This window comes from Pleurodeles waltl, chromosome 10, assembly GCF_031143425.1.
Source record: "Pleurodeles waltl isolate 20211129_DDA chromosome 10, aPleWal1.hap1.20221129, whole genome shotgun sequence".
In the NCBI taxonomy this organism is placed as follows: domain Eukaryota; kingdom Metazoa; phylum Chordata; class Amphibia; order Caudata; family Salamandridae; genus Pleurodeles; species Pleurodeles waltl.
Genome location: NC_090449.1, coordinates 89,834,916 through 89,862,114, shown reverse-complemented (window position 1 = coordinate 89,862,114; position 27,199 = coordinate 89,834,916). Strand labels below are relative to the sequence as shown.

The window sequence follows — 27,199 nt, the reverse complement described above, 5'->3', positions numbered from 1 at the left end:
CATGGTTACCCCCAATTTCTGCCTCTTGTCCGTATGTTTGACTGTGTCTACTGGGTTCCTGCTAACCAGGACCCAAGTCGTTTTGCTGTCTCCTCTAAATTGGCATACTGGGCCCTCAGTGAAAGTCCCTAGTCTACGGTACCTAGGTACCCAGGGCACTAGAGTTCCAGGGGATCCCTATGGTCAGCAGCAGGTATTCTGCCACACTTAGGGAGCCCATGCAAAGGGTTCTGCAGGCCTGCCATTGAAGCCTGCGTGAAACGGGTGCATGCACCGTTTTCACTACAGGTCACTATAAGTCATCTCTATGGTAGGCCCTCTCAGCCCAGAGGGCAGGGTGCAGGTACCTGTGTGTGACGGCACCCCTGCATTAGCACTAGCAGAGGTGCCCCCACAAACTCAAGATCCATTTTCCTGGACTTTGAGAGTGTGAGGATGCCATTTTACGCATGTACTGGGCATGGGTCACTGCCTATGTCCAGCTACATAATGGTAACTCTGAACCAGGGCATGTTTGGTATCAAACATGTCAGAATCATACCTCAATCCTGTTGCAAGTATTGGAGGTATGATTCCATGCACTCTGGGGGCTCCTGAGAGGACCCCCAACATTTTCACCAGTCTTACAGGGTTTTCCAGGCAGCCCAGCTGCTGCCACCCCTCAGGTTTCAGCCCTTGTGCTGCTTGATCTGATCAACCTCAGGATGGCAGAACAATCAATCAATCAATCAATCATAACATTTGTAAAGCGCACTATGTACCCGTCAGGGTTTCGAGGCGCTGGGGGGGGGTGAGCTGTTAGCGGTCGAAGAGCCAGGTCTTGAGGAGTCTCCTGAAGGCGAGGAGGTCCTGGGTCTGGCGCAGTGAGGTGGGGAGAGAGTTCCAGGTCTTGGCGGCGAGGAAGGAGAAGGATCTGCCGCCAGCGGTCTTGCGCTGGATCCTGGGGACGATGGCGAGGGCGAGATTGGCAGAGCGGAGATGACGAGTGGGGGCGTAAAAGTTGAGTCTGGAGTTGAGGTAGGTAGGTCCGGTGTTGTGTAGAGCCTTGTGAGCGTGGGTGAGGAGTTTAAAGGTGATCCTCTTGTCCACGGGGAGCCAGTGGAGGTCCTTCAGGTGAGGGGAGATGTGACATCGGCGGGGTATGTCAAGGATCAGGCGGGGGGATGCATTTTGGATACGCTGGAGTCGTTTGATGTCTTTTGTTGGGATGCCTGTGTAGAGTGCGTTGCCGTAGTCAAGTCTGCTACTGACGAGGGCTTGGGTCACCGTCTTTCTGGTTCCTGTTGGGATCCACTTGAAAATTCTGCAGAGCATTCGAAGGGTGTTGAAGCAGGAAGAGGAGACGGCGCTGACCTGTTTGGACATGGTGAGGGCTGAGTCCAGGATGAAGCCGAGGTTTCTTGCGTGGCTGGCTGGGGTGGGTGGGGGTCCGAAATCGGTGGGCCACCAGGAGTCGTTCCAGGCCGAAGGGGTGCGCCCGAGGATGAGGACTTCCGTCTTTGTCGGAGTTGAGCTTCAGGCGGCTGTCGTTCATCCACTCGGCGATGGCTTTTAGTCCCTCGTGGAGGTTGGTTTTGGCGGTGAGTGGGTCTTTGGTCAGGGAGAGGACGAGCTGGGTGTCGTCGGCGTAGGAGATGATGCTGAGGTGATGTTGGCGGGCCAGTTTGGCGAGGGGGCCATGTAGACGTTGAACAACGTAGGGCTGAGGGAGGATCCTTGGGGGACGCCGCAGATGAGGTTGGTGGCTTTGGAGCGGAAAGGGGAGAGTCGGACTCTCTGGGTTCTGTCGGAGAGGAAGGATGAGATCCAGTTGAGGGCTTTATCCTGGATGCCGGCTTCATGGAGGCGGGTCAGTAGGGTGCGGTGGCAGACTGTGTCAAAAGCGGCTGATAGGTCGAGGAGGATGAGGGCCGAGGTTTCGCCGTTGTCCATTTGGGTTCTGATGTCATCTGTGGCAGCGAGGAGAGCAGTCTCGGTGCTGTGGTTTCGTCTGAAACCGGATTGAGAGGGGTCTAGGATGGAGTTGTCTTCGAGGAAGTGGGCGAGCTGTGTGTTGGCGATCTTCTCGATGACTTTTGCTGGAAAAGGGAGGAGAGAGATCGGTCGGAAGTTTTTGAGGTCGTTGGGGTCAGCCTTGGGTTTCTTGAGGAGGGGTTGGATTTCTGAACAAAGTATTTCCTTTAGGAGAGGGAGGGAACACCCTCTCCCTTTGGTAATAGGGGTGACTGGCTTGGGAGGAGTAGCCTCTCCAAGACAATGGTTTGCTTTGAAGGGCACATATGGAGCCCTCCGTGCATAAACCAGTCCACACCAATTCAGGGACCCCCAGTCCCTGCTCTGGCACAAAAATGGATAACGGAAAGGGGAGTAACCACTCCCCTTTCCATCACCACCCCAGGGGTGGTGCCCCGAGCTCCTTCAGAGGGTCCCTGGGTTCTGCCATCTTTTTTCCAGATTTGTCAGGGAATTCTGGGAGCATCTGAGTGGCCAGGCCAGGCAGGTGATGTCAAAGCCCCCTCCTGATAGGTGCTTACCTGGTTAGGTGACCAATCCCTCTTTCAGGGCTATTTAGGGTCTCTTTCTTGGTTGGGTCCTCAGAGTCGGCTTGCAAGATTCCAGCAGGGTTCCTGTGCAACCTGTGCTTCAACTTCTGGCCTCCGGAACTGCGACTGGAACCTCCAGGACCCGACAAGCTGCCTCCAAGAAGAAAGGACTCCTCAGCAACATCGTTTCCAGGGCTCCTGCCAGCTTTGCAACATTTCCCTCGCCGTGCATCCTCAGAAGACTGCAACTCTTCAGCCTGCCTGCACAAGAAGAAGGAATCTTCCTTGGAGTGAAGGAGTCACTTTCCTGCAACCACAGAAACCTACAACAAGCAACAACCAGCTGCATGGATCACTTCTCCTGCTGAGCTGCGTGGATCCTGCATCACGGGTGGTGGTCCAGAGTAGTCCTCTTGGTCCTCTCTGCCAGCTATCCAAAGTTGGTGGATATAAACCTTTGCCTTCCCACGCAGGACAGTACCCCTGTGCACTGTGTCTCTTGCAGCTACCAAGGCTTGTTTGCATCTCCTCAAAGGCGACGTGTAGCTTCTGCCCCCCACACTCCATCCTACAAAGCAAAGCCTCCTGCGTGGATCTGCTGCGGCGTGGGATTCTCTTTTGTACGGCTGCGTGGGCTTCTTCTGCGACTCCTGTGTCCCAATCCTGTGGGACTCCTGTGGGTGCCGCCTCTGCTCCTGCAGATTCTCTGCGACGCTGAGGGTCCCCTGTGACTCCCCCTCCTGGATTGAGTCCTCCTGGGCCTTGCTGGTCTCTGGCAGCACCTCTTTTCCACTAACCACGAGCTTGCCTTTACCAAGGCTTGTTGGTGGAATTCCTGCACCAACACCAGTCTGCAATCTTCCCTCCAGCGTGAGACTTCATCTGCATCGATCTCTTCTCCGGCTCCAGGGCTGCAGTGCTGACCTGTTCTTCATCACCATCGGCCAACTCCTGCAAGTACAGTTGGGTGGGTAGTAGCTCCTACTCCTCCTGGACTCCACTATGACCCTTGGACTTGGTCCCCTCTCTCCACAGTTCTTCTTTCTTCAGGAATCTACAGCTGGGTTTCTTGCAGTCTCGTCTGGGTGTCTTTTTTTCTTCTTTACCTCCTTTTGGGTGGTTTGGGGAAAATCCAGTGTTTTACTCCTGCATTCCTGGTCTCTGGGGGGTACTGTGTTAGTTATCTTTATGGTTTTCTGATACCCCTAGCTCCCCTCTACACATCTTACTTACCTAGGTGGGGGTACCTGTTCGCATTTCATTTTTTTTTAATATGGTTTGTGCTCCCCTGAGGGTCACTATTAGTTATTGCTAATTGCACTGTTTTCTAACCTCTTCTAAGCCGATTTCTGAGTACTAGCATATATATATTTAGTGTATTAGTTAACTCCTAAGGGTGGGTCACCTGTCTAGTATTTTGTGATTTGTTCCAAAAATAAAATGCCTTTATTTCTGTACAACTGAGTGTTTTCTTTCATGTGTGTAAGTGCTGTGTGACTACAGTGGTATTGCACGAGCTTTGCATGTCTCCGAGATAAGGCTTGGCTGATCATCCACAGCTACCTCTAGAGAGCCTGGCTTCTAGACACGGCCTACACTTCGCTACGAGGGATACCTGGACCTGGTATAAGGTGTATGTAACATAGGTACCTGCCACACACCAGGCCAGCTACCTACATCCACAGCCTGTGGTTTTCCGGAACAGACCCCCCTGGACCCAGCCTGCAGCATCTAAGTGACCCCTGGGGTCCCCTCATAGGAAAGCACTGGGTGCCCGATGTTCTGTTTGCATCCTGCAATAAGCCAACAATGCACTGCTGAGGGTGTGAGTTAGGTGCCTACTTGCGGCTCCCCGGTGCTCCTCAAAACCGCCCCCCCCCCCCCAGGTCTCCCAGCCGGAGACGCGGGTACTTACCTGCCAGCAGATCTGAAACCAAGTACCCCCCAGTCTCCATAGGAGCCCATGTTAAATTTGACTCAACTTTAACCTCTGCACCCGGCCGGCCCCGTGTTGCCAGTGGTGGGTGTTTGGGGTTAACTTGAACCTCCAACCACCCCCAAACCTGTGGACTTCCTAAACCCCAGTGACTGGAACGTTAAGTCATGTACTTACCTGTAAAATGTACTAACTTTTCCTCCCCCAGGAACTGTTTCTGAAAATTGCACTGTCAACTTTTAAAATAGGTTATTGCCATTTATTCACAAACTGTACAACTTAACAATTCCACTCAAAGTGGAATTGATACATATGTGAAATACTTATTAATTTATGTACTTACCTGGTTGCAGAAATAAACAAAATATATTTTTGCTATATAAAAACCATTGGTCTGGAGTTAAGTCATTGAGTGGGGGTCTGTGTGTGTACAACAAATGCTTTGCACTACCCTCTGATAAGCCTAACTGCTCGACCACACTACCACAAAAGAGAACATTAGTATTATATACTGTAGCCTCTGTTAAGCCTCTGGGGAACCCCTGGACTCTGCACACTGAATCTCATTTTGATTTAGTATATAGAGCCAGCTTATCACAGTAACAAGGCTACTGGCATCTTCACTGGATTGGAGTATGTGTTTTGTTTGAATATTCATGAATATAGATCAATGGAAGGGCTATGTGGGATATTTTATGGACTATCCGCAGGTTCTGGAAACTTTTTTTCTTGAGGTCTAACGGCAGGTGGCGTTCCTCGCAAAGGCTGTTTATGCCAAAACAGGGATTGATCAACGACAAAGTTTGCCACAGACTTTGAGGAAAATAGTTAGATACTTGGGAAAAAAACAGTGGTAAAAGGAAGCAACAAAATGAAATTTCCTAAACAAAAATTAATCAAGTATTGTGAAAAATACCTGGGCGTGGTATTAGTCAGATCTATGTGAATGTATACCTAGACATTGTACATTATGATGCAATAAGCTGCTTTGGGAGTTCCTCAAGACCTGTAAATGAAGTTTTGAATGTGTGGCTGGATATAAGAGAAGGAAGCAAGGTATGCAGTGTGTGTGGATATGTATGAGAGCAATGTTTTTTTTTTTTTTTAGCATTGTAACCAAGTTTCCACTGCAACAATTTTAATAAAGTTGTGTCTACGAACAAAATTGAATATCATGGGAAGAAATATATAATTTTGTATTGATAATAAAGAGAATGAAATATAAAAGTTAAGTGTACGATTGAGAGATGTTTCCAGAATACATAAAGAAGGTAGACTGGGGTCGTTAATCTTATTTGGGTCAAGTATTGGGACGCCACCTTCCGCGACATCCTAGGGTGATTCTTTTCCACATATCTGCGGTATAGGAAGTTGGCTATCTATGCAGAGTACCAATATAAGGGTCCACTGTGCATTTAGTACAGGTGACCCTTACTGGCTGACAGAGGTTAAAGTAATAACCATAAATGCTCTCTTTTGTGTTAGTGTGGGCGAGCAGTTTAAGCTTATCAGAGAATAGTGCTAAGCATTTTTTTTAACACAGTCAATAAATGAGACACACACAAGAAAAAACTTGAGATCAATGTTAAGAAAAATATAACTACTTTTATAGTAGACTTTGAAGAACATAAGTACTGTTGCAGTGTAACTACTTTTGTAAGTGGGTAACCAGTTTACTCAAACATGCTTTTACACAGTAAAAACTTAGGAATACTTTTACTGCAATACAGTCCTTTCAGACTGTTTTCAGGGGTCGCCTGGATACTGTAGGGTGCTAGGGAGGCAAGGTCACTAAAAACACCAGCATTCCAGTTTTACCTGTTCTGAGGCATCCCAATGCAGTGGTGCTGGTTGAGTTGGGTGCCTTGCTCACTGCACGGTTGCCAACGAGGGAAAGCACCTGGAAAGAGAATGCAGAGGGGAAATTGGGGACAAGGCCATTTGGCTCGGAGGGTGGGGGTCCTGGGAGCAAGGAAACACCGTCTGTTGTCATGGGCCTGGGCTTTGGTGCAGCAGCTTTTGGTTGTCTGATGCTCCGGCAACAAAGCGCCCACGGTTCTTGAGTGGACCTGCTAGAAGGGAACAAAACAAGGCAGCCAGACCACTTTCGGTGATGTGCTCTGCTTTGCTGATGTACTCGATGGCTGGACCTCAGTTGTGGCATTGGAGTCTGCTGTGGACTTCAAATAAGCATTGGTTGCTGCAAGGGGTCCGTTACCCCGGGTATCTGTGCAGGACAGCTCCAGTGGGCCCTGGTATCTTGCCACTTGAGGGAGAGACGGGTTTGACCTCCTGGAGAACAGTGACATCCTCCTGGGCAGCTGCTGCATCAGTGGACCCGGTGGTCAGCAGATCAGTGTGCCAGACATTGCGGTTGGTGCTTTCAGGGAAGTGGCTCCTCCACTCCAAGGTAGATGCTTTGTCAAGTGCTGGGAGCCCTCTCGGCCTTTGGAGGATGCACAGCTGCAGGATGAGTTGGGTTGTCGTGATGGTCAGGATAGGAGCAGTTAGGCAGGCAGGGCTTTGGGCCAAAAATCCACCAGCAGTCAACAGTTCTTGCTTCTTTCACTCTTCTTAGTCCGTCTTCTTGTGTTGGACAAAACTGTTCTTCTGGTGTCGGGGGGGGGGGGGGGCACCTATGGGAACATAATAGCCAATGATCTACTTACCCTTTGAGTGCCTACACCCACTACATGACCACTTCCTGTGGGGATTAGGGAAAATCCTGTCCCAGAATTCCTAGCTCCATCAAAAACAAGAATGGTGGAACCCTTCCTTCATAGAGCACATTAGGGTGCGCTCCCTTGGGTGTGTCTAGCCTGGTAGTAGAACACACCTAACTGCATCACTAATTTCTCACCTGTCCTGGTGCCAAATGGACCCAGGCCAGGGTGTTGCCTCGCCCAAGACGGGGGAAGCCTGGGTCCCTGGCCTTGATATGCAGATTTACTAGCCATCCTGCTGCAGATGGTGATAACGCCTTCCTGCTGAGCAGGCATTGTTTCTGGCCTCTGAAAGCAGAGCTCTCTCTTCCAGGTGGTCAGAAACATGTCTGTGGTGGTGGGCTGGTCGATACCAGTCAGCCAGCACACCAGATGACTAGTAGCTTTCTAGGGGCACCTCTAAGGTGTCCTCTGGGTGAATATCATAATAAATTAAAGACGGGCATCAGTCTGGTTTTATTAAGATGTGTTTGATACCAAACACCATAGGTTTCATTGAAGCTATTAATAGTTGAGTGACGAGTGCCCAGTATATACCTAAGATGGATTCTCCATTCATTTTCATTATCTAGCAATTGAACTAGATATCACAGAGGCATACCTCCTCATGTAGACCTGCCCTCTCATGTATTATAATGCACTCTGCATTAGGGCTTTGCTGACTATGGCGTTGGCCTCTTCTCTTCTGTCCTCAGGGAAGAGGTACACCAGGGACGAGATGTTGTGCCACATGTGGCAGTCATAATGACCATGAACAGCCAAGACGTTCACAGCTTTGATGAATGTAGGGACCACAGGAGTGACTCTGCACCCCAAGTGGTCTATCTGTTCGCCATCCTAATCCAAGGGGGTAGAAGTAGGGGTGATCAATTTATTTTTATTTTTATAAAGAGTGTCTCTGCACAGCAGCAGCAAGGCTAAAATCGATTTTGTAGTGACTAGTCGTTTAACCTTTCCAAATATATTCCAGGATTGAAATGGACTTCACAGTCTTCCTCGGCCATTCCTAGGATTGCTTCTCTACCACTGTGATTAGTAAATCAAATCTTTTAGCTGATCTTACCAATAACACATAGAAACAGGATGTTGTTCAGGGAGCAGGGGCAGGGCTGGGGGTTTGAGCGAACAATTAGATTGCAAAAGGAAAATGTCACTTACCCAGTGTACATCTGTTCGTGGCATTAGTCGCTGCAGATTCACATGCTGTGCACAGTCCGCCGTCTGGTGTTGGGCTCGGAGTGTTACAAGTTTTTTTCTTCGAAGAAGTCTTTTCGAGTCACGAGACCGAGGGACTCCTCCCACTTCGGTTCCATTGCGCATGGGCGTCGACTCCATCTTAGATTGTTTTCCCCGCAGAGGGTGAGGTAGGAGTTGTGTATGCTAGTAATAGTGCCCATGCAATGGAATGAATATGTATGTACAAAATGAAGGTTAAAGTAATATATTTACAAATGTACACATGTTGAAAATCTACTTCTAAACGGCTACAGGCTCCTGGGGAGGCGGGTGGGCGCATGTGAATCTGCAGCGACTAATGCCACGAACAGATGTACACTGGGTAAGTGACATTTTCCGTTCGATGGCATGTGTAGCTGCAGATACACATGCTGTGCATAGACTAGTAAGCAGTTATCTCCCCAAAAGCGGTGGTTCAGCCTGTAGGAGTTGAAGTAGTTTGAAATAAAGTTCTTAGTACAGCTTGACCTACTGTGGCTTGTTGTGCAGATAACACATCTACACAGTAGTGCTTAGTAAATGTATGAGGCGTAGACCATGTTGCTGCCTTACATATTTCGTTCATTGGAATATTTCCTAGAAAGGCCATAGTAGCACCTTTCTTTCTGGTTGAGTGTGCCTTTGGTGTAATAGGCAGCTCTCTCTTTGCTTTAAGATAGCAGGTTTGAATGCACCTAACTATCCATCTAGCAATGCCTTGTTTTGAAATAGGATTTCCTGTATGAGGTTTTTGAAAGGCAATAAATAGTTGTTTTGTCTTTCTAATTAGTTTTGTTCTGTCAATGTAGTACATTAGTGCTCTTTTGATGTCTAATGTATGTAGTGCTCTTTCAGCTACGGAATCTGGCTGTGGGAAGAACACTGGTAATTCTACTGTTTGATTTAAGTGGAACGGTGAGACAACCTTTGGTAAGAATTTTGGATTTGTTCTTAGAACTATTTTATTTTTATGTATTTGAATAAATGGTTCTTGTATGGTAAATGCCTGAATCTCACTCACTCTTCTTAGAGATGTGATGGCAATGAGAAATGCAACTTTCCACGTTAAGTATTGCATTTCACAAGAATGCATGGGCTCGAAAGGTGGACCCATGAGTCTTGTTAAGACAATGTTGAGGTTCCATGAAGGAACAGGTGGTGTCCTTGGTGGTATAATTCTCTTTAGGCCTTCCATAAACGCTTTAATGACTGGTATTCTGAATAGTGAAGTTGAGTGAGTAATTTGCAGGTAAGCAGATATTGCGGTGAGATGTATCTTTATGGAAGAAAAAGCTAGATTTGATTTTTGCAAGTGTAGTAAATATCCTACTACATCTTTTGGAGATGCGTGTAATAGTTGAATTTGATTGTTATGGCAGTAACAAACACATCTTTTCCATTTATTTGCATAGCAGTGTCTAGTGGAAGGTCTTCTTGCTTGTTTTATGACCTCCATACATTCCTGTGTGAGGTCTAAGTGTCCGAATTCTAGGATTTCAGGAGCCAAATTGCTAGATTCAGCGATGCTGGGTTTGGATGCCTGATCTGTTGTTTGTGTTGTGTTAACAGATCTGGTCTGTTGGGTAGCTTGACATGAGGTACTACTGACAGGTCTAGTAGTGTTGTGTACCAAGGTTGTCTTGCCCATGTTGGTGCTATTAGTATGAGTTTGAGTTTGTTTTGACTCAATCTGTTTACTAGATATGGAAGGAGAGGGAGAGGGGGAAAAGCGTACGCAAATATCCCTGACCAGTTCATCCATAGAGCATTGCCTTGGGATCGCTGGTGTGGGTACCTGGATGCGAAGTTTTGGCATTTTGAGTTTTTTTCTGTTGCAAATAGGTCTATTTGGGGTGTTCCCCAAATTTGAAAGTAAGTATTCAGTATTTGGGGGTGAATTTCCCATTCGTGGATTTGTTGGTGATCTCGAGAGAGATTGTCTGCTAGCTGGTTTTGGATCCCTGGAATAAATTGTGCTATTAGGCGAATGTGGTTGTGAATCGCCCAATGCCATATTTTTTGAGTTAGGAGGCACAACTGTGTTTAGTGTCCCCCCCCCTGTTTGTTTAAATAATACATTGTTGTCATGTTGTCTGTTTTGACAAGAATGTATTTGTGGGTTATCATGGGCTGAAATGCTTTCAGCGCTAGAAATACTGCTAACAGTTCTAGGTGATTTATGTGAAACTGCCTTTGATGTATGTCCCATTGTCCTTGGATGATGTTGATTGAGGTGTGCTCCCCACCCTGTCATGGAAGCATCGGTTGTTATGACGTATTGTGGCACTGGGTCTTGGAAAGGCCACCCTTTGTTTAAATTTGTACTGTTCCACCATAGAAGCGAGATGTATGTTTGGCGGTCTATCAACACCAGATCTAGAAGTTGACCCTGTGCATGTGACCATTGTGATGCTAGGCACTGTTGTAAGGGCCGCATGTGTAACCTTGCGTTTGGGACAATGGCTATGCATGAAGACATCATGCCTAGGAGTTTTAATACCAGTTTTGCTTGTATCTTTTGTGTTGGATACATGGCCTGTATTACCTTGTGAAATGTTTGAACCCTTTGTGGACTTGGAGTGGCTATCCCTTCTGTTGTGTTGATTGTCGCTCCTAAGTATTGCTGTGTTTGGCACGGCAAAAGGTGTGACTTTGCATAGTTGATGGAGAAACCTAGCTTGCGAAGGGTCTGTATGACATACTTTGTGTGATATGAACACTTTGTTAGCGTGTTGGTTTTGATTAACCAGTCGTCTAAGTAAGGGAACACGTGTATTTGCTGCCTTCTGATATGTGCAGCTACTACTGCTAGGCATTTGGTAAAGACTCTTGGCGCGGTTGTTATTCCGAATGGCAACACTTTGAATTGGTAATGTATTCCTTTGAATACGAACCTTAGGTATTTCCTGTGTGAAGGATGTATCGGTATATGGAAATACGCATCTTTTAGGTCTAATGTTGTCATGTAGTCTTGCTGTTTGAGCAGTGGGATTACGTCTTGTAATGTGACCATGTGAAAGTGGTCTGATTTGATGTAGGTATTTAGTGTTCTGAGATCTAGTATTGGTCTCAGAGTTTTGTCCTTTTTTGGTATTAGAAAGTACAGTGAGTAAACTCCTGTGTTTTTCTGTAGACTTGGTACTAATTCTATTGCGTGTTTTCAGTGGGACGTTTGGAGGGAATTGGAGAAATTCTATGCAATAACCATGCTGGATAATTGCTAAGACCCAAGTGTCTGTTGTTATTTCCTCCCAAGATTTGTAGAACTGGCTTAGTCTTCCCCCCACTGGTGTTGTGTGAAGGGGTTGTGTGACTTGTGAGTCACTGTTTATTTTGAGGGGTTTTGGTACCTTGAAATTTTCCCCGATTTCTTGGGAATTGGCCTCCTCTGTATTGTCCCCGAAAACCTCCCCTTTGATATTGTCCCTGGTAGGTAGGTGGTCTTGTTTGTGAGGTGTTGGTTTCTGTGGGTTGACCTCGAAACCCTCCCCTAAAAGGTGTTTTCCGAAATGTGCCTCTGCTCTGCGGGGAGTACAGTGCGCCCATGGCTTTGGCTGTATCAGTGTCCTTTTTTAGTTTTTCAATGGCAGTGTCCACCTCCGGCCCAAACAATTGCTGTTCATTAAACGGCATATTGAGCACAGCCTGTTGTATTTCAGGTTTGAACCCAGATGTGCGCAGCCATGCGTGTCTCCTTATTGTGACTGCAGTGTTTATTGTCCGTGCAGCTGTATCCGCTGCATCCATGGAAGACCGTATCTGATTGTTCGAGATACTTTGTCCCTCTTCCACCACCTGTTGCGCTCTTTTTTGGAGCTCTTTGGGTAGGTGTTCGATGAGATGTTGCATTTCATCCCAATGAGCCCTGTCGTATCTCGCCAAGAGCGCTTGCGAGTTGTCGATACGCCACTGATTTGCTGCTTGAGCTGCAACCCTTTTTCCCGCTGCATCAAATTTGCGGCTCTCCTTGTCCGGAGGTGGTGCGTCGCCTGATGTATGCGAGTTGGCTCTCTTACGAGCTGCCCCCACAACTACTGAGTTCGGTGTCAGTTGTGTTGTAATAAATATAGGGTCTGTGGGTGGTGCCTTATATTTTTTCTCCACCCTTGGAGTTATAGCTCTGCCTTTAACTGGCTCCTGAAATATTTGTTTCGAGTGCCTTAGCATTCCTGGGAGCATGGGAAGGCTTTGATAATGGCTATGGGTGGAGGACAGGGTGTTAAACAGGAAGTCATCTTCAATAGGCTCCGAATGTAGTGATACATTATGGAATTCGGCTGCCCTAGCGACCACCTGTGCATATGATGTACTGTCCTCAGGTGGTGACGGTTTAGTTGGGTACGACTCTGGGCTATTGTCTGATACTGGGGCTTCGTAGAGGTCCCATGCATCTGGATCATCCTGGCTCATTGTGGTATGAGCTGGCGAGTGTGTTAATGGTGGAGTTTGCGCCGGTGATGAATGAGTTGATGGTGGTGGAGAAGGTGGTGGAGTTACTTTCTTCACCACCTTTTCTTGTGGTTGCTTGTCTCCTTGTTGGAAGGCAAGTTTCCTTTTGATTTTGATTGGGGGAAGAGTGCCGATCCTCCCAGTATCTTTTTGAATAAAGAGCCGCTTTTGCGTGTGATCTGGCTCTATTGTTTGTAATTCCTCTTCAAATCTGTGTTTTTTCATTTGAGAGGACAGTCCTTGTTCCTCTGAGTAGGAACTGATTCTCGGTTCGGATGCCGGATGTTTCGGCACCAAAACTTTTTCTACTGATTTTTTCGGCTCCGACAAAATCTTTTTTCTTTTGTGCGTCGTGCCCTCTTGGTGCCGACCAATCTCAGTGCCGCTGTCTTGGTGCCGAATGTTTTCTGCGTCACTCTCTCGGGCCCAAGAGTGCTGCATGCCTGTATCTCGACCGGAGTCGGATGACTTCGGCACCAGCCCGCCCTTTTTCGGTGCCGATGGACGGTCACCTACTTTTCGGGTTAAGCCATGGCCTGTTGGCGGTGGCGTCCCCTGGGCTTTGTCAGTCTTTTCGTGAGCTTTTTGTTTCGACGTCTTACTCACGGTTGACGTGTCTTCGGCGTCGAGTTCTTCGGAATCCGACTAGTGGATGGAGAAAGTTTCTTCTTCTTCCTCCTCGAACCGTTGTTGTCCTGTCGGCGTGGACGCCATCTGCAATCTCCTGGCTCTTCGGTCTCTGAGCGTTTTCCTCAACCGAAACGCACGACAGGCTTCGCACGTATCCTCCTTGTGCTCAGGGGACAGGCACAAGTTACAGACCAAATGTTGATCCGTATAAGGATATTTACTATGGCATTTAGGACAGAATCGGAACGGGGTCCGTTCCATCAGTCTTGAAGTCGCACGCGGTCGGGCCGACCAGGCCCCGACAGGGGATCGAAATTACGCCGAAGGGCTACCGGAGCTCTTCAAGATTCGGTTTCGATTTGTTCTAACTAACCCGATACCGAACAAAACAATACCGATGAATTTTTCCGAGATTCTGACTAACTTTCCGACCCGAACACGGAGCGAAAAGGAACGCGTCCGAACCCGATGGCGGAAAAAAAACAATCTAAGATGGAGACGACACCCATGCGCAATGGAACCGAAGTGGGAGGAGTCCCTCGGTCTCGTGACTCGAAAAGACTTCTTCGAAGAAAAACAACTTGTAACACTCCGAGCCCAACACCAGACGGCGGACTGTGCACAGCATGTGTATCTGCAGCTACACATGCCACCGAACGAGAGGTTTTACCTTTCATTTGGGAGGAAGAAGTCTCTTCATTTCTCATGTGTGCCTTGATCTATATCCTGCTCTGACCCCTCCCAGATCTTCATTGTGGAAGTGCCTCAGCACTGAGGGAACTAATCGGGGCACTGGTAGTGTAGTTGCATCTTTTGTTGCCAAAGGAAGATTTGGGGAGGCGGGGGAGAGATGGCATGTGGGGTGTAAACTGAAGCACTGCTAGTGGGCTTGACTGTGGCATTTGCAGACCTTGATAAGGTTGAAGCCGTGGTACCAATCTCAGTTATTTCCAACATTTGATGCAAGGTGTTTAGGGAGGTATCCAGAACCTGCATCAAGTGATTTTCTACATTGGTACCCTGGCTCATAAAAGGCATAGCACTGTCTGTGCAGTTCTAGCAGAGATCTCTTAGACAGTGCTCAACATAATCATGAGACTCATTCAGGCACTGCTCCACATCTCCAATATGGGAACACCTCTCGTTCTCGTCCTTATATTATGTAATGTATTGGACATCCAAATGAGTACAACTGCAGGCTTTGCCTGCCGCTGGTCACTAAAGTCAGCTTCTAACTCTGAACCCAGCACGTGGATGGCAAAATGAGCAGACACTTTCAAAGGTGAGTGTAAAAAAGTAGCAGCTGGAACTGGGAACTCCACTAAACCTTTAATCGACATGATCTTAGTCAAAGTGATAGAAGTTGACAGGGTCTTCAATGATGGGAGCCATCACTGAGGTGTGCTGCTCAACCAAGAGATGATCTTGGTTGTCGATTTGCTAGTTGACGATGGAGTGGAAAATAAATCAAGGTTGCGCTCGTTGATAGAGGTAAGGTCAATGATTGTCTTCTACATCGATGACAATAGAGTCATCAATGGATGTGCGCCACCTTCATGGAAATGCTTGTTGGAGAATTTGCATACTCATCCACTAATAAGGGGGGGGAATCCCGTTTGGAAGGAGAAAACCTATTCTTCTCAAGGATGTAGAAGGACAGCAACTTTCCCTATCCTTAGGGGTCTTGGATGGAAACATCTTCCAAACTTCAAGATCTTGAGGGTTTGTGACACAGAAACAAGTAGTAGATACACTGTGAAAGCAGACAACCAGTGTAGGATGTCCTTTGTTTACAGATGGACCAAGCCCTTTTCTCTTTTTCTGCCATTACAGCACTAGGGATTATACTTTGGGCTAGTGATTCTGACAAATAATACTACAAAAACAACTTATTATTGAAAGGAAATGAAACAGGTGAAGCAAAGATTCAAAGAAATCCAAGTGCATGTTACAAAATGCAGACGTAAAGAGCTTGAAGCAGCAAAGAGCAGAGCACTTCTGGGTACTCCCTTACACACGACATGGCATTAGAAATATGAATTACCGTATCCTCTTGGGAAAGTAAAGAGTTCAGCACTACCACCTCACTGGTTTAAGTTCAGAATTGTTCAAATGAGGTGGATGTGCTATTAAACAAAGTATTATTCAAGCATGTAAAATCTATATAAGAGCCAACGCTAGAGAAGAGACTTGGAAGCCTCTAGCTTTGAATCTTATTATTAAGACTGCTTGAAACATGTAGTATCCTGGTTTGAGATTGCCATGTTCAATGAAGTGGATGGACTTGATTAAGTAGGCTGATGGTATAGGGAGACACTGGAAATCCCAGTACTGTCTTGCAGAGGTTGGAAATAACCCAGGATTTGCAACTACAATCCAAGATATCTGGACAAACATGTATTCATTCTTCAAATTAGAACTGATACAGGGCAATGGCACTTTTCCCATAGAAAGGAATACAGATTACGGATTAATCAGAACCTGAAGACTCCTTCGGGGATCTATCAACTATGTAAATGTTAGCAACTATGTAAATGATAGATTAATCACAGGTTTTTTGTCCAGCCTATTGAGATGTTACGGGCTAGATGCAGAGGAGCATGTGATATGGAGTGGGTTTTCCACCGACCATGTACAGTTCGTACCCCATGCCAGAGATAGATAAGAGCCTCATGTCAATTCCACTATCAGACTCTGAAGAGGGAAGTGCAAGCATGCGCATAAGGAATGTGTTGATTAGCAAAAGGCTTGATTAAATTCACTGAGTTTACAAAATCATTAAACAAAATATATATGACAGACTAAGAAGATTATTGGCATATGTGAAGGGGATGTCCCTATGATAGGGAAAATGTGAGATGTGGTTGTGGAACACTTCACTGTCCTGTCATACATGAACCTAGTAAATCTCACAAATTGAGCCTTGTGTTGCAACTTGTACTAGGAGGAGAAGGAGAATAGCCCAATGGATACTAGTAGGATGGCTAACAGCATATAGTTCAATCTCAATAAAACTGCTTCGATACAATACATTAGTGTATTTATCCATAACTCAAATTATTATTTCTTAACCAACACACACGCTTTAGAAGAAATGTATTCCATAAGTTATCATTTAAAATGTTGCCTTTACATAAGACATGGTTTCTAATAAGATGCTACTTCAGAAATATAACTAATACTGAACCATCACAAACATGAATAAAAATGAACTGCTGAGTCTACCTTTGTAATAAACACACTTGTGATGCTTTCTGGATTGTCTCCTTCTGGATTGGGTGGTCCCAGAAGTTGCTCGCCTTCATTTTTTTCAAAACTGTACAAGAATGCTGGATTTAGGATATGCTGCAAAACCTAGCAGAGAGAACATCAAAAAAATTACCTTCCTTCATCACAATAGAAAAGCCTACGTCTCCCAATTTGTCAATTAAAGTGTCACATTATTTAATAAAATACACAAAAAAGTGATGGATGGAATACTTGAAATCATCTTACCCACTAGTAATTATTGGGGCCACACCCCAATCCATCATTATTTTGCACAACATGTCACCCCAGTTGGGACCCAGCTATATGGAAAACAGTATATACAAACACACTTATTCATTGAAAAAAAACCAAAGGTTACATGGACAGTATAGTAAGGTTCTGAATTTACACCCACAAAACCATAGGAATTTAGCTGATATAGTTACGAGTTTTATATTACGTTACCCTTTGGTTATTTCTGATTATAACTAACTAGCACTAGCATTCAGTCTTTTTTCTGATCACAGTGCCGGCACCACTATCTAGTTACAGATCTGTACCACTTAACACATTTACTCTTTTTATCTTAGTTTTGATGGCAACTTTTGAATCTTCTTTGTGTCTACATAATCTCAACCCTGGAAATGGTTACTTGATCACCATTTCTCTCATTATTTTCCCAGTTTCCAATCTGGAATGTTTATACGCTATTGCACTAATACTGCATGGGGTCTTAAATTTATTTTTTCATGAACTGATTTTCAGAGATAAGGACAGCACGTAGGTGTATCCTTTCCCTCGCGAACCTTGGGTTCTCACTTCTTGGTGCTTTTTGATCTCCAGACTTTAATGTCTTCTTTCAATACTATCTCCAACTTTATTCTATTTCATTTCCCACAGCTTTGAGAAAGCCCTGGTGAATGCACCCTATAGGGTGAAATACGTGTTGGCTGAGTTTCTACCTTGTTCTGCGATCCATTCATTTGCTGTATAATATGAAGTCATTCACTTCTGTCCAATAAATCCTAAACTGGATCACTCATCCTGAAGTACCTTCCTAATTTCTCAAGGAACTTTAATGAATATCTGGCAATTGGATGCCTTTAAATTACTGCTATTTTAAGTGGGAACCTACCACATATGTGCAAGTTTATTTGACGAATGGGGGATTAGGGTCCCTTTCCTCCGGTTCGAGTTCCCACATTTGTTGTATGAACTGCCATTTTGTATGCGAAGTACTCAAACTGGAAACTTTCTCATGGTTTAACGAGTTTTTATAGGTAACTATAACTCGTGCCCTAAAATAACTAACTCACGCCCCGCCATGCAGTTTTTTCATCAATAATTTGATCAAAAAGTTGCAGTGAATGTAGGAAAGTGCCCCTTTTGGCATGGTTACCCCCCACTTCTTGCCTGATGTTGATGCGGACTTGACAGAGTGTGCTGGGATCCTGCTAACCAGGCCCCAGCACCAGTGTGCTTTCCCTAAAACCATACCATTGGTCCACAATTGACACACAGCTAAGTCCCTTATAAAATGGACCAGTGGTACCAAGGGATCTGTGAACAGGGAGGATACCTAAGGGCTGCAGCATGTAATACGCCCCGCTATGGGACCCCTCACCAACACATGTACACTGCCACTGAAGCTTGTGTGTTCTGGTGGAGAGAAAAATGTAAATTTGACATGGCATCCCTCTCAGATGCAATGCCCACCAACCACAGCTAGTGGCATAGGTAAGTCACCCCCTCTAGCAGGCCTTACAGCCCTAAGGCATGGTGCACTGTACCACAAGTGAGGGCATAGCTGCATCAGCAATAAGCTCCTACAGTGTCTAAGTCCATTGTTAGATATTGTAAATCCAGTGTGGCCATATTGAGTACATGGGCTGCAAGTCTGTCATTACCAGCTCCACAGCGCCAGGACTGCTTCCCTGAAGACTGGGAAGTTTTGTATCAAATTTCTCAGCTCAATAAGCCCACACTGATGCCAGTGTTGGATTTATTGTACGATGCACACAGAGGGAACCTTAGAGATGCCCCCTATATTTTAACCAACCCTTTAGTGTAAGGCTGACCAGTATGTGCCAGCCAACCACTAAAAGACAAGTTTCTAACCCCATGGTGTGAGGGCATTTGTTCCCTCTGGAGTCAGAAACAAAGGTTATGCTGGGTCAACCCCCTGCAGGAACTGTAACACCTGGCGGTAAGCCTCAAATCTCGGACATCCTGTTACAGTGACCCAGGGCACTCCAGCTAGTGGAGATGCCTGCCCACCGGACAAAGCCCCACTCTTGGCGGAAAGTCCGGTGAGAAAATTAGGAAAAACAAGGAGGAGTGGCCACTTCAACTAGGACCACCCCTAAGGTGTCCAGAGCCAGGGACCAATGGGGTAAGGTCTGAGCCCCCCTCACCAAAGGGAGTGGACATCAGAAGGATGTAGTCACCCTCAGGGACAGTAGCCATTGGCTACTGACCCCTGACACACACCTAAATCTAGGATTTAAGGGCTCCCCCGAACCTAGCTCACTAGGTTCCTGCCAACCTCAAGAAAACACCGAAGCAAGAAGAAAGAAGGACTGGTAAGCCGAACCCTGCCCTGCCGCCCCCTGCCCCCAAGAGGGGACTCCAGACACCTACTGACTTGGCCCCAGCCCTACTGGCCTGTCGGCAGCTCCAAAGACACCTGCTCCAAAAAGGTGATGCATCCTGCATGACCAGTGACCTCTGCAAACCCCCAGAGGACTGCTTGCCTGCCTGCCCACCGGAGGACCAAGATCTCCAGAAGACAGCATCCTGTCCAGAAGAAACTCCAACAAAGGACTCTAGAACCACCCTGGATCCATGAGTCCTGCCCACTCAGCACCTGATGACCACCGCCCTTGTCCAGGTGGCCCACTAGTCCAGATCAGGTCCCCAGCAATGATTTTGACCTTGTGTACACCCTGGGTTGGCCCCTCCTGGACAACACCTGCAGCCTAAATCTGGGGGACCCCTCTGACCACGACAGAATTGGACGAAGATTTCTGACACCTTAAGGTACCGCTGCACCCGCAGCCCCCTGACCTTGGTGAATCCAACCACATGCCCAGCAACATTCAGCAGGCAGCCCTCCTTGTCCAGCCTGTGGTTTCCCAGAACCGACTCCCTGGACTCAGCCTGCGGCATCCTTGTAACCCTTGGGGTTTCCCTATTGAAAAGCATTGGGAGCCCGACGCACAGTTTGTAGTCTGCACCCAGCCGCCACTGTGGGGTGGAGGGTGTTTTTGCTACTGACCTGTAGCCCCCTCCAGTGTTCACCTAAACCCCCCCAGGTCTGCCCTCAGAAGACACGGGTACTTACCTGCTGGCAGATCCAATTCAGAGTGCCCAAAATCTCCATAGGGGCCTATTTTAAATCTTGCAGCAACTTTCACCTCTGCACCCGGCCGGCCTCATGTTGCTGGTGGGGGGTGTTTGGGCTTAACTTGAACCCCAACCTGTGGACATCCTAACCCCCAGAGACTGGAACTGTAAGTTTTGTACTTACCTCGAAACTAAACTAACTTTTCTTCCCCCCTAGAACTGTTTGAAAACTGCAGTGTTAACTTTTAAAACAGATTATTGCTATTTACTTGAAAATCATTTAACTTGCCAAATTGAAACAAAATGGTGTTGATAGGTATGCTTGCTACTTACTTGCAAATAAGTATCTGCAATCAGAATCTTGTGGTTCTAGAAATTAAACAACAAAATATATTTTCGCTATATTGAGTGAGTGCTTAATTTATTGCCGGTGTGTACAACACATGGTTAACTGCTCAACCACAATATCACATAAGAGAGCATTAGTATTATTGACTTTAGTCTCTGTTAAGCCTCTGTGTACACTATATCTCATTTTGATATAGTATATGCAGAGCCAGCTTCCTACAGATATTACCAATGATGCCATAGAAGATGTCATCAATGATTTAATATGTGGGGTAATTAGCCGAGCATTTCGAGGGAGCAAGGTACAGTTACCTGAAATAACTAACAGCTGAATTTCTATGGCTTTGTGTGTGTTAATCCAGAACATAACTATAATGTCCATGCAACCTTTGTTTGTTTTTTTCAGTGAATTTCTGTGGTGTTTTTAATACAGCAGATCCTGCAGCCAACCCTCTGTAGGCATCTAACCCTGCGCCACAAATGGCTTTTGGCTGTGTGAGGTGGGAGCTGGCAGCTGGGCCTGGTGTCACGCACAACCATTGGTCATACATGGTGTGGTTTGGCCGCAGGGCCTGGCCTGCAGCCAGACCCTGGGGCTCACCCCCACTAAGCACCCTAGGATGGGGTTGGCATTTAATTTCTGTGAAATGATTATCAGTGTCAGAATGCATCCTGACCTGCTTATTTATCCAAAAAGAGGCTGTAGTTATGCACAAAATGTCTACCCAACTGGAGTAGTTTCTATTGGCTAATTAGTAATTGCTACCTAACTGGGTAAATGTATAGCGCATATTCCACACTACAGCTGTGAAAAGGACCCCAAGGTAATGTCTCCAGTGATCTTGCGTGTCTGTAATTTTGCCAATGTGATTGTTCCTCAAGCGTCTTCATACAGAAATCTGCAATAACATGAATCCTCATGTAGATAAGAGGATGTCAATGCAAAGAGTTGAATCTCCACCGAACAAGGGTATTTCCTCTTAATTAAATGAAATAAGTGTTTTGTTGGAGACGTGCTCATATTCCTCTGCATTATTCATGTCCCAAATCAGCGGGAAACTTGCTGAAGGGGCCTTTGGTAAACTGTCCAACATCCTGGAAAAAGGTGGGAAGAAATTGCCTACCACTAAGAGATACGTGATTGGGACCACGAGAGGGGGGCCTTCAAGGCCCCTGTAGGCTCCGGCATTGCTCTCGTATGCAGGGAGCAGCTAAAAATGCTGCTGCGTGCAGGAGCAATACTTTCATCTGTTTTCCTGAAAAGGAGCGGTCCCAGGGACCTGTGTACCTGTGCGAGTGTGGTTCCTGGGGCAGGAAACAGCCCGGAAGGAGGGTGCCGCAACCCCCTCCCCCTTTGTATATTGTCCATGCCCTGGGAAGGTGGTGGGCCCAGGGGCCTGAAAACAGCCCAGGAGGGGGGCCGTGCCGACCCCCCTCCCTCTTTTGACATCTTGTGTGCCATGGGGAGGTGGCAGTCTCCGGGACAGATTCCTGTTAAGAGTGGGGTCCGGTTGGCCCCGTCTAATATATATAAACCCTAGCCCCGAGGAGGTGGTGGTCCCCGGGGCTTTTAAAGGCATACAGAGGGGAGGGCACCTTTAAAGGCCTACTGAGGGAGGCCACGTGACCCTCCTCCTTTTATTTTATGAAAGAGCCCCAGGGTTAAGAAGTGCCCCAGAGGGGAAGGTGGGAGAGGGGGAGATGGTGGGACAGGTGGGCTGGGGGCAGGCACCACAGGAGGGGTGCCACATGCATCCCCCTCCCATATTTTATTAATTATATAAACCCCCCATGACCTGGCCCATCTAGGTTCTTAAAAATCAACAAGTGCAGGAAACTTTTTTTTTTTTTGCATTTTTCACCAGATCCGCAAATCCACCTCGGGTTTCACGTCCCCAAAAGTTTTTTGGGCCCTTACAGGGTCCTTGGGGGACCCCAGAACCAGGGCGGAGAGGTCAGGGTATTCCTATCCTGCCCTCCCCTTTTTAAAAAAAACTTTTTTTTGGGACTCCTATTATTATATATATATATATATATATACACACATATATAAACACACACATATGCACATACACATATACACACACATATACACACACACACATATATATATATATATATATATATATATATATATATGGAAAATGTCACTTACCCAGTGTACATCTGTTCGTGGCATTAGTCGCTGCAGATTCACATGCTGTGCACATCCCGCCATCTAGTGTTGGGCTCGGAGTGTTACAAGTTGTTTTTCTTCGAAGAAGTCTTTTCGAGTCACGAGATCGAGGGACTCCTCCCATTTCGGCTCCATTGCGCATGGGCGTCGACTCCATCTTAGATTGTTTTCCCCGCAGAGGGTGAGGTAGGAGTTGTGTATGCTAGTAATAGTGCCCATGCAATGGAGTGAATACCTATGTACATAATGTAGTTTAAAGTAATATATTTACAAATTTATGTTTAAGATCAACTTCTAAACGGCTACAGGCTCCCAGGGAGGCGGGTGGGCGCATGTGAATCTGCAGCGACTAATGCCACGAACAGATGTACACTGGGTAAGTGACATTTTCCGTTCGATGGCATGTGTAGCTGCAGATACACATGCTGTGCATAGACTAGTAAGCAGTTATCGCCCCAAAAGCGGTGGTTCAGCCTGTAGGAGTTGAAGTTGTTTGAAACAATGTTCGTAGTACTGCTTGACCTACTGTGGCTTGTTGTGCCGTTAACACATCTACACAGTAGTGTTTGGTAAATGTATGAGGGGTAGACCATGTAGCTGCCTTACATATTTCGATCATTGGAATATTTCCTAGAAAGGCCATGGTAGCACCTTTCTTTCTAGTTGAGTGCGCCTTTGGTGTAATAGGCAGTTCTCTTTTTGCTTTAAGATAACAGGTTTGAATGCACTTAACTATCCATCTAGCAATGCCTTGTTTAGAAATTGGATTTCCTGTATGAGGTTTTTGGAAAGCAATAAATAATTGTTTTGTTTTTCAAATTAGTTTTGTTCTGTCAATGTAGTACATTAACGCTCTTTTGATGTCTAATGTATGTAGTGCTCTTTCAGCTACAGAATCTGGCTGTGGAAAGAACACTGGTAGTTCTACTGTTTGGTTCAAGTGGAACGGTGATATGACTTTTGGTAAGAATTTAGGATTTGTTCGTAAGACTACTTTATGCCTGTGTATCTGAAAAAATGGTTCTTGTATGGTAAATGCTTGTATCTCACTTACTCTTCTTAGAGATGTGATAGCAATTAGGAATGCAACCTTCCATGTTAAGTATTGCATTTCACATGAGTGCATAGGTTCGAAGGGTGGACCCATGAGGCGAGTTAAGACAATGTTGAGGTTCCACGAAGGAACTGGTGGTGTTCTTGGTGGTATAATTCTCTTTAGGCCTTCCATAAATGCTTTAATGACTGGTATCCTAAATAATGAAGTTGAGTGTGTAATTTGCAGATAAGCTGAAATTGCGGTAAGATGTATCTTAATGGATGAAAAAGCTAGCTTTGACTTTTGCAAATGTAGTAAGTAGCTTATAATGTCTTTAGCAGATGCGTGTAATGGCTGGATTTGATTATTGTGGCAATAATAAACAAATCTTTTCCACTTATTTGCATAGCAATGTCTAGTGGTTGGTTTCCTAGCTTGTTTTATGACCTCCATACGTTCCTGTGTAAGGTCTAAGTGTCCGAATTCTAAGATTTCAGGAGCCAAATTGCTAGATTCAGCGATGCTGGATTTGGGTGTCTGATCTGTTGTTTGTGTTGAGTTAACAGATCTGGTTTGTTTGGTAGTTTGCCATGAGGCACTACTGAGAGGTCTAGTAGTGTTGTGAACCAAGGTTGTCTTGCCCAAGTTGGTGCTATGAGTATGAGTTTGAGTTTGTTTTGACTCAATTTGTTTACTAGATATGGAAGGAGTGGGAGAGGGGGAAAAGCATATGCAAATATCCCTGACCAATTCATCCATAACGCATTGCCCTGAGACTGATCTTGTGGGTATCTGGATGCGAAGGTTTGGCATTTTGCGTTTTCTTTTGTTGCAAATAGGTCTATTTGTGGTGTTCCCCATCTTTGGAAGTAAGTGTTTAGTATTTCGGGGGGAATCTCCCATTCGTGGATCTGTTGATGATCCCGAGAAAGATTGTCTGCTAACTGATATTGAATCCCTGGAATAAACTGTGCTATTAGGCAAATGTGGTTGTGAATCGCCCAATACCATATTTTTTGTGCTAGAAGACACAACTGAGTTGAGTGTGTTCCTCCTTGTTTGTTTAGATAATACATCGTTGTCATGTTGTCTGTTTTGACAAGGATGTGTTTTTGGCTTATTATGGGTTGAAATGCTTTTAGCGCTAGAAATACTGCCAGTAGTTCTAAGTGATTTATGTGAAGTTGTCTTTGCTGAGTGTCCCATTGTCCCTGGATGCTGTGTTGATTGAGATGAGCTCCCCATCCTATCATGGAGGCATCCGTAGTTATTACGTATTGAGGCACTGGGTCTTGGAAAGGCCGCCCTTGGTTTAAGTTTATGTTGCTCCACCATAGAAGCGAGGTGTATGTTTGGCGGTCTATCAACACTAGATCTAGAAGTTGACCCTGTGTCTGTGACCATTGTGATGCTAGGCACTGTTGTAAGGGCCGCATGTACAATCTGGCGTTTGGGACAATGGCTATGCATGAGGACATCATGCCTAGTAGTTTCATTACCATCTTGACCTGTATTTTTTGTTCTGGATACATGACCTGTATTACCTTGTGGAAAGCTTGTACCCTTTGTGGACTTGGAGTGGCAACCCCTTTTGTTGTGTCGATTGTCGCCCCTAAGTACTGCTGTGTTTGGCACGGCTGAATGTGCGACTTTGTGTAGTTGATTGAGAAACCTAGTTTGTGGAGTGTGTCGATAACATACTTTGTGTGTTGTGAACACCTTTTTTGCGTGTTGGTTTTGATTAGCCAATCGTCTAGGTATGGGAACACGTGTATTTGCTGTCTTCTGATATGCGCAGCTACCACTGCCAGGCATTTTGTAAAAACTCTTGGCGCAGTGGTTATCCCAAATGGCAATACCTTGAATTGGTAATGTACCCCTTGGAATACAAACCTTAGGTACTTTCTGTGTGAAGGATGTATCGGTATATGGAAGTATGCATCCTTTAGCTCTAGTGTTGTCATGTAGTCTTGTTGTTTGAGCAATGGGATTACGTCCTGTAATGTCACCATGTGAAAGTGATCTGATTTGATGTAGGTGTTTAACGTTCTGAGATCTATTATAGGTCTTAAGAGTTTTGTCCTTTTTGGGTATGAGAAAGTACAGAGAGTAAACTCCTGTTCCTTTCTGATGAACTGGTACTAATTCTATTGCTTCTTTTTGTAACAACGCTTGTACTTCCAGTTGTAGAAGGTCTATGTGTTGTTTTGACTATATTGTGTGTTTTCGGTGGGACATTTGGAAGGAATTTGAGAAATTCTATGCAATAACCATGCTGGATAATTGCTAATACCCAAGTATCTGTTGTTATTTCCTCCCATTGTTTGTAGAACTTGGTTAGTCTCCCCCCCACAGGTGTTACGTGTTGGGGATTTGTGACGTGTAAGTCACTGTTTGTTTTGTGGAGTTTTGGGACTTTGGAACTTCCCTCTACTTTTTTGGAACTGTCCCCCTCTATATTGTCCCCGAAAACTTCCCTGCAGATATTGGCTCTGATAAGTGGGCCTTGTTTGTGAGGTTGTGGGTTCTGTGCTTTGCCCTCGAAACCCCCCTCGAAACAGTGTTTTTCTAAATGTGCCTCTGCTCTGTGGGGAGTAGAGTGCGCCCATGGCTTTGGCCGTATCAGTGCCTTTCTTAAGTTTTTCGATAGCAGTGTCCACCTCCGGCCCAAACAACTGCTGTCCGTTAAATGGCATATTCAGCACAGCTTGCTGTATTTCTGGTTTAAATCCTGATGTACGCAGCCATGCATGTCTCCTTATTGTCACTGCTGTGTTGACAGTTCTAGCAACTATGTCTGCTGCATCCATTGCTGACCGTATCTGATTGTTGGAGATACTCTGTCCTTCTTCTACTACTTGCTCTGCTCTCTTCTGGAACTCCTTGGGCAAATGTTCTATAAAAGTGTTGCATTTCGTCCCAATGAGCCCTATCGTATCTGGCCAACAAAGCCTGCGAGTTTGCAATATGCCACTGGTTTGCTGCCTGTGCCGCCACCCTTTTCCCTGCTGCGTCGAATTTTCGACTTTCTTTATCTGGAGGTGGTGCATCTCCTGAAGTATGTGAGTTCGCTCTCTTGCGAGCTGCCCCTACTACAACTGAGTCCGGTGTTAGCTGTTGTGTGATGTACACAGGGTCTGTTGGTGGCGGTTTATATTTTTTCTCCACTCTTGGAGTAATGGCCCTTCCTTTTACAGGCTCCTCAAACACTTGTTTGGAGTGTTTTAGCATTCCAGGTAGCATGGGGAGACTCTGGTACTGGCTGTGTGTGGACGACAGTGTATTTAATAGAAAGTTGTCTGCAATGGGCTCTGCATGCAGGCTGACATTATGCAATGCCGCTGCCCTCGACACCACCTGTGCGTAGGCTGTACTATCTTCTGGTGGCAACGGTCTAGCTGGATAACAGTCAGGACTATTATCTGACACTGGCGCATCATAAAGATCCCACGCGTCAGGGTCATCTTGACTCATCCCTGTATGAGTCGGGGATTGCATCATAGGTGGAGTGGCTACCGGTGATGGTTGCGGCGATCGTTGCGGAGACGG

The 27,199-nt window shown here is 46.0% G+C and overlaps 1 protein-coding gene across 3 annotated transcripts in view; it reads right to left on the bottom strand.

The window, feature by feature from the left end:
* Nucleotides 1-27,199, bottom strand: part of TRRAP (transformation/transcription domain associated protein) — a 1,102,174-nt gene that overhangs the window by 501,514 nt on the left and 573,461 nt on the right. For all 3 annotated transcript variants that reach the window (XM_069209830.1, XM_069209829.1, XM_069209828.1), the window contains one exon: nt 16,722-16,850. In XM_069209830.1, coding sequence (XP_069065931.1) covers nt 16,722-16,850 — 129 coding nt within the window. The remainder of the gene's footprint in view (nt 1-16,721; nt 16,851-27,199) is intronic.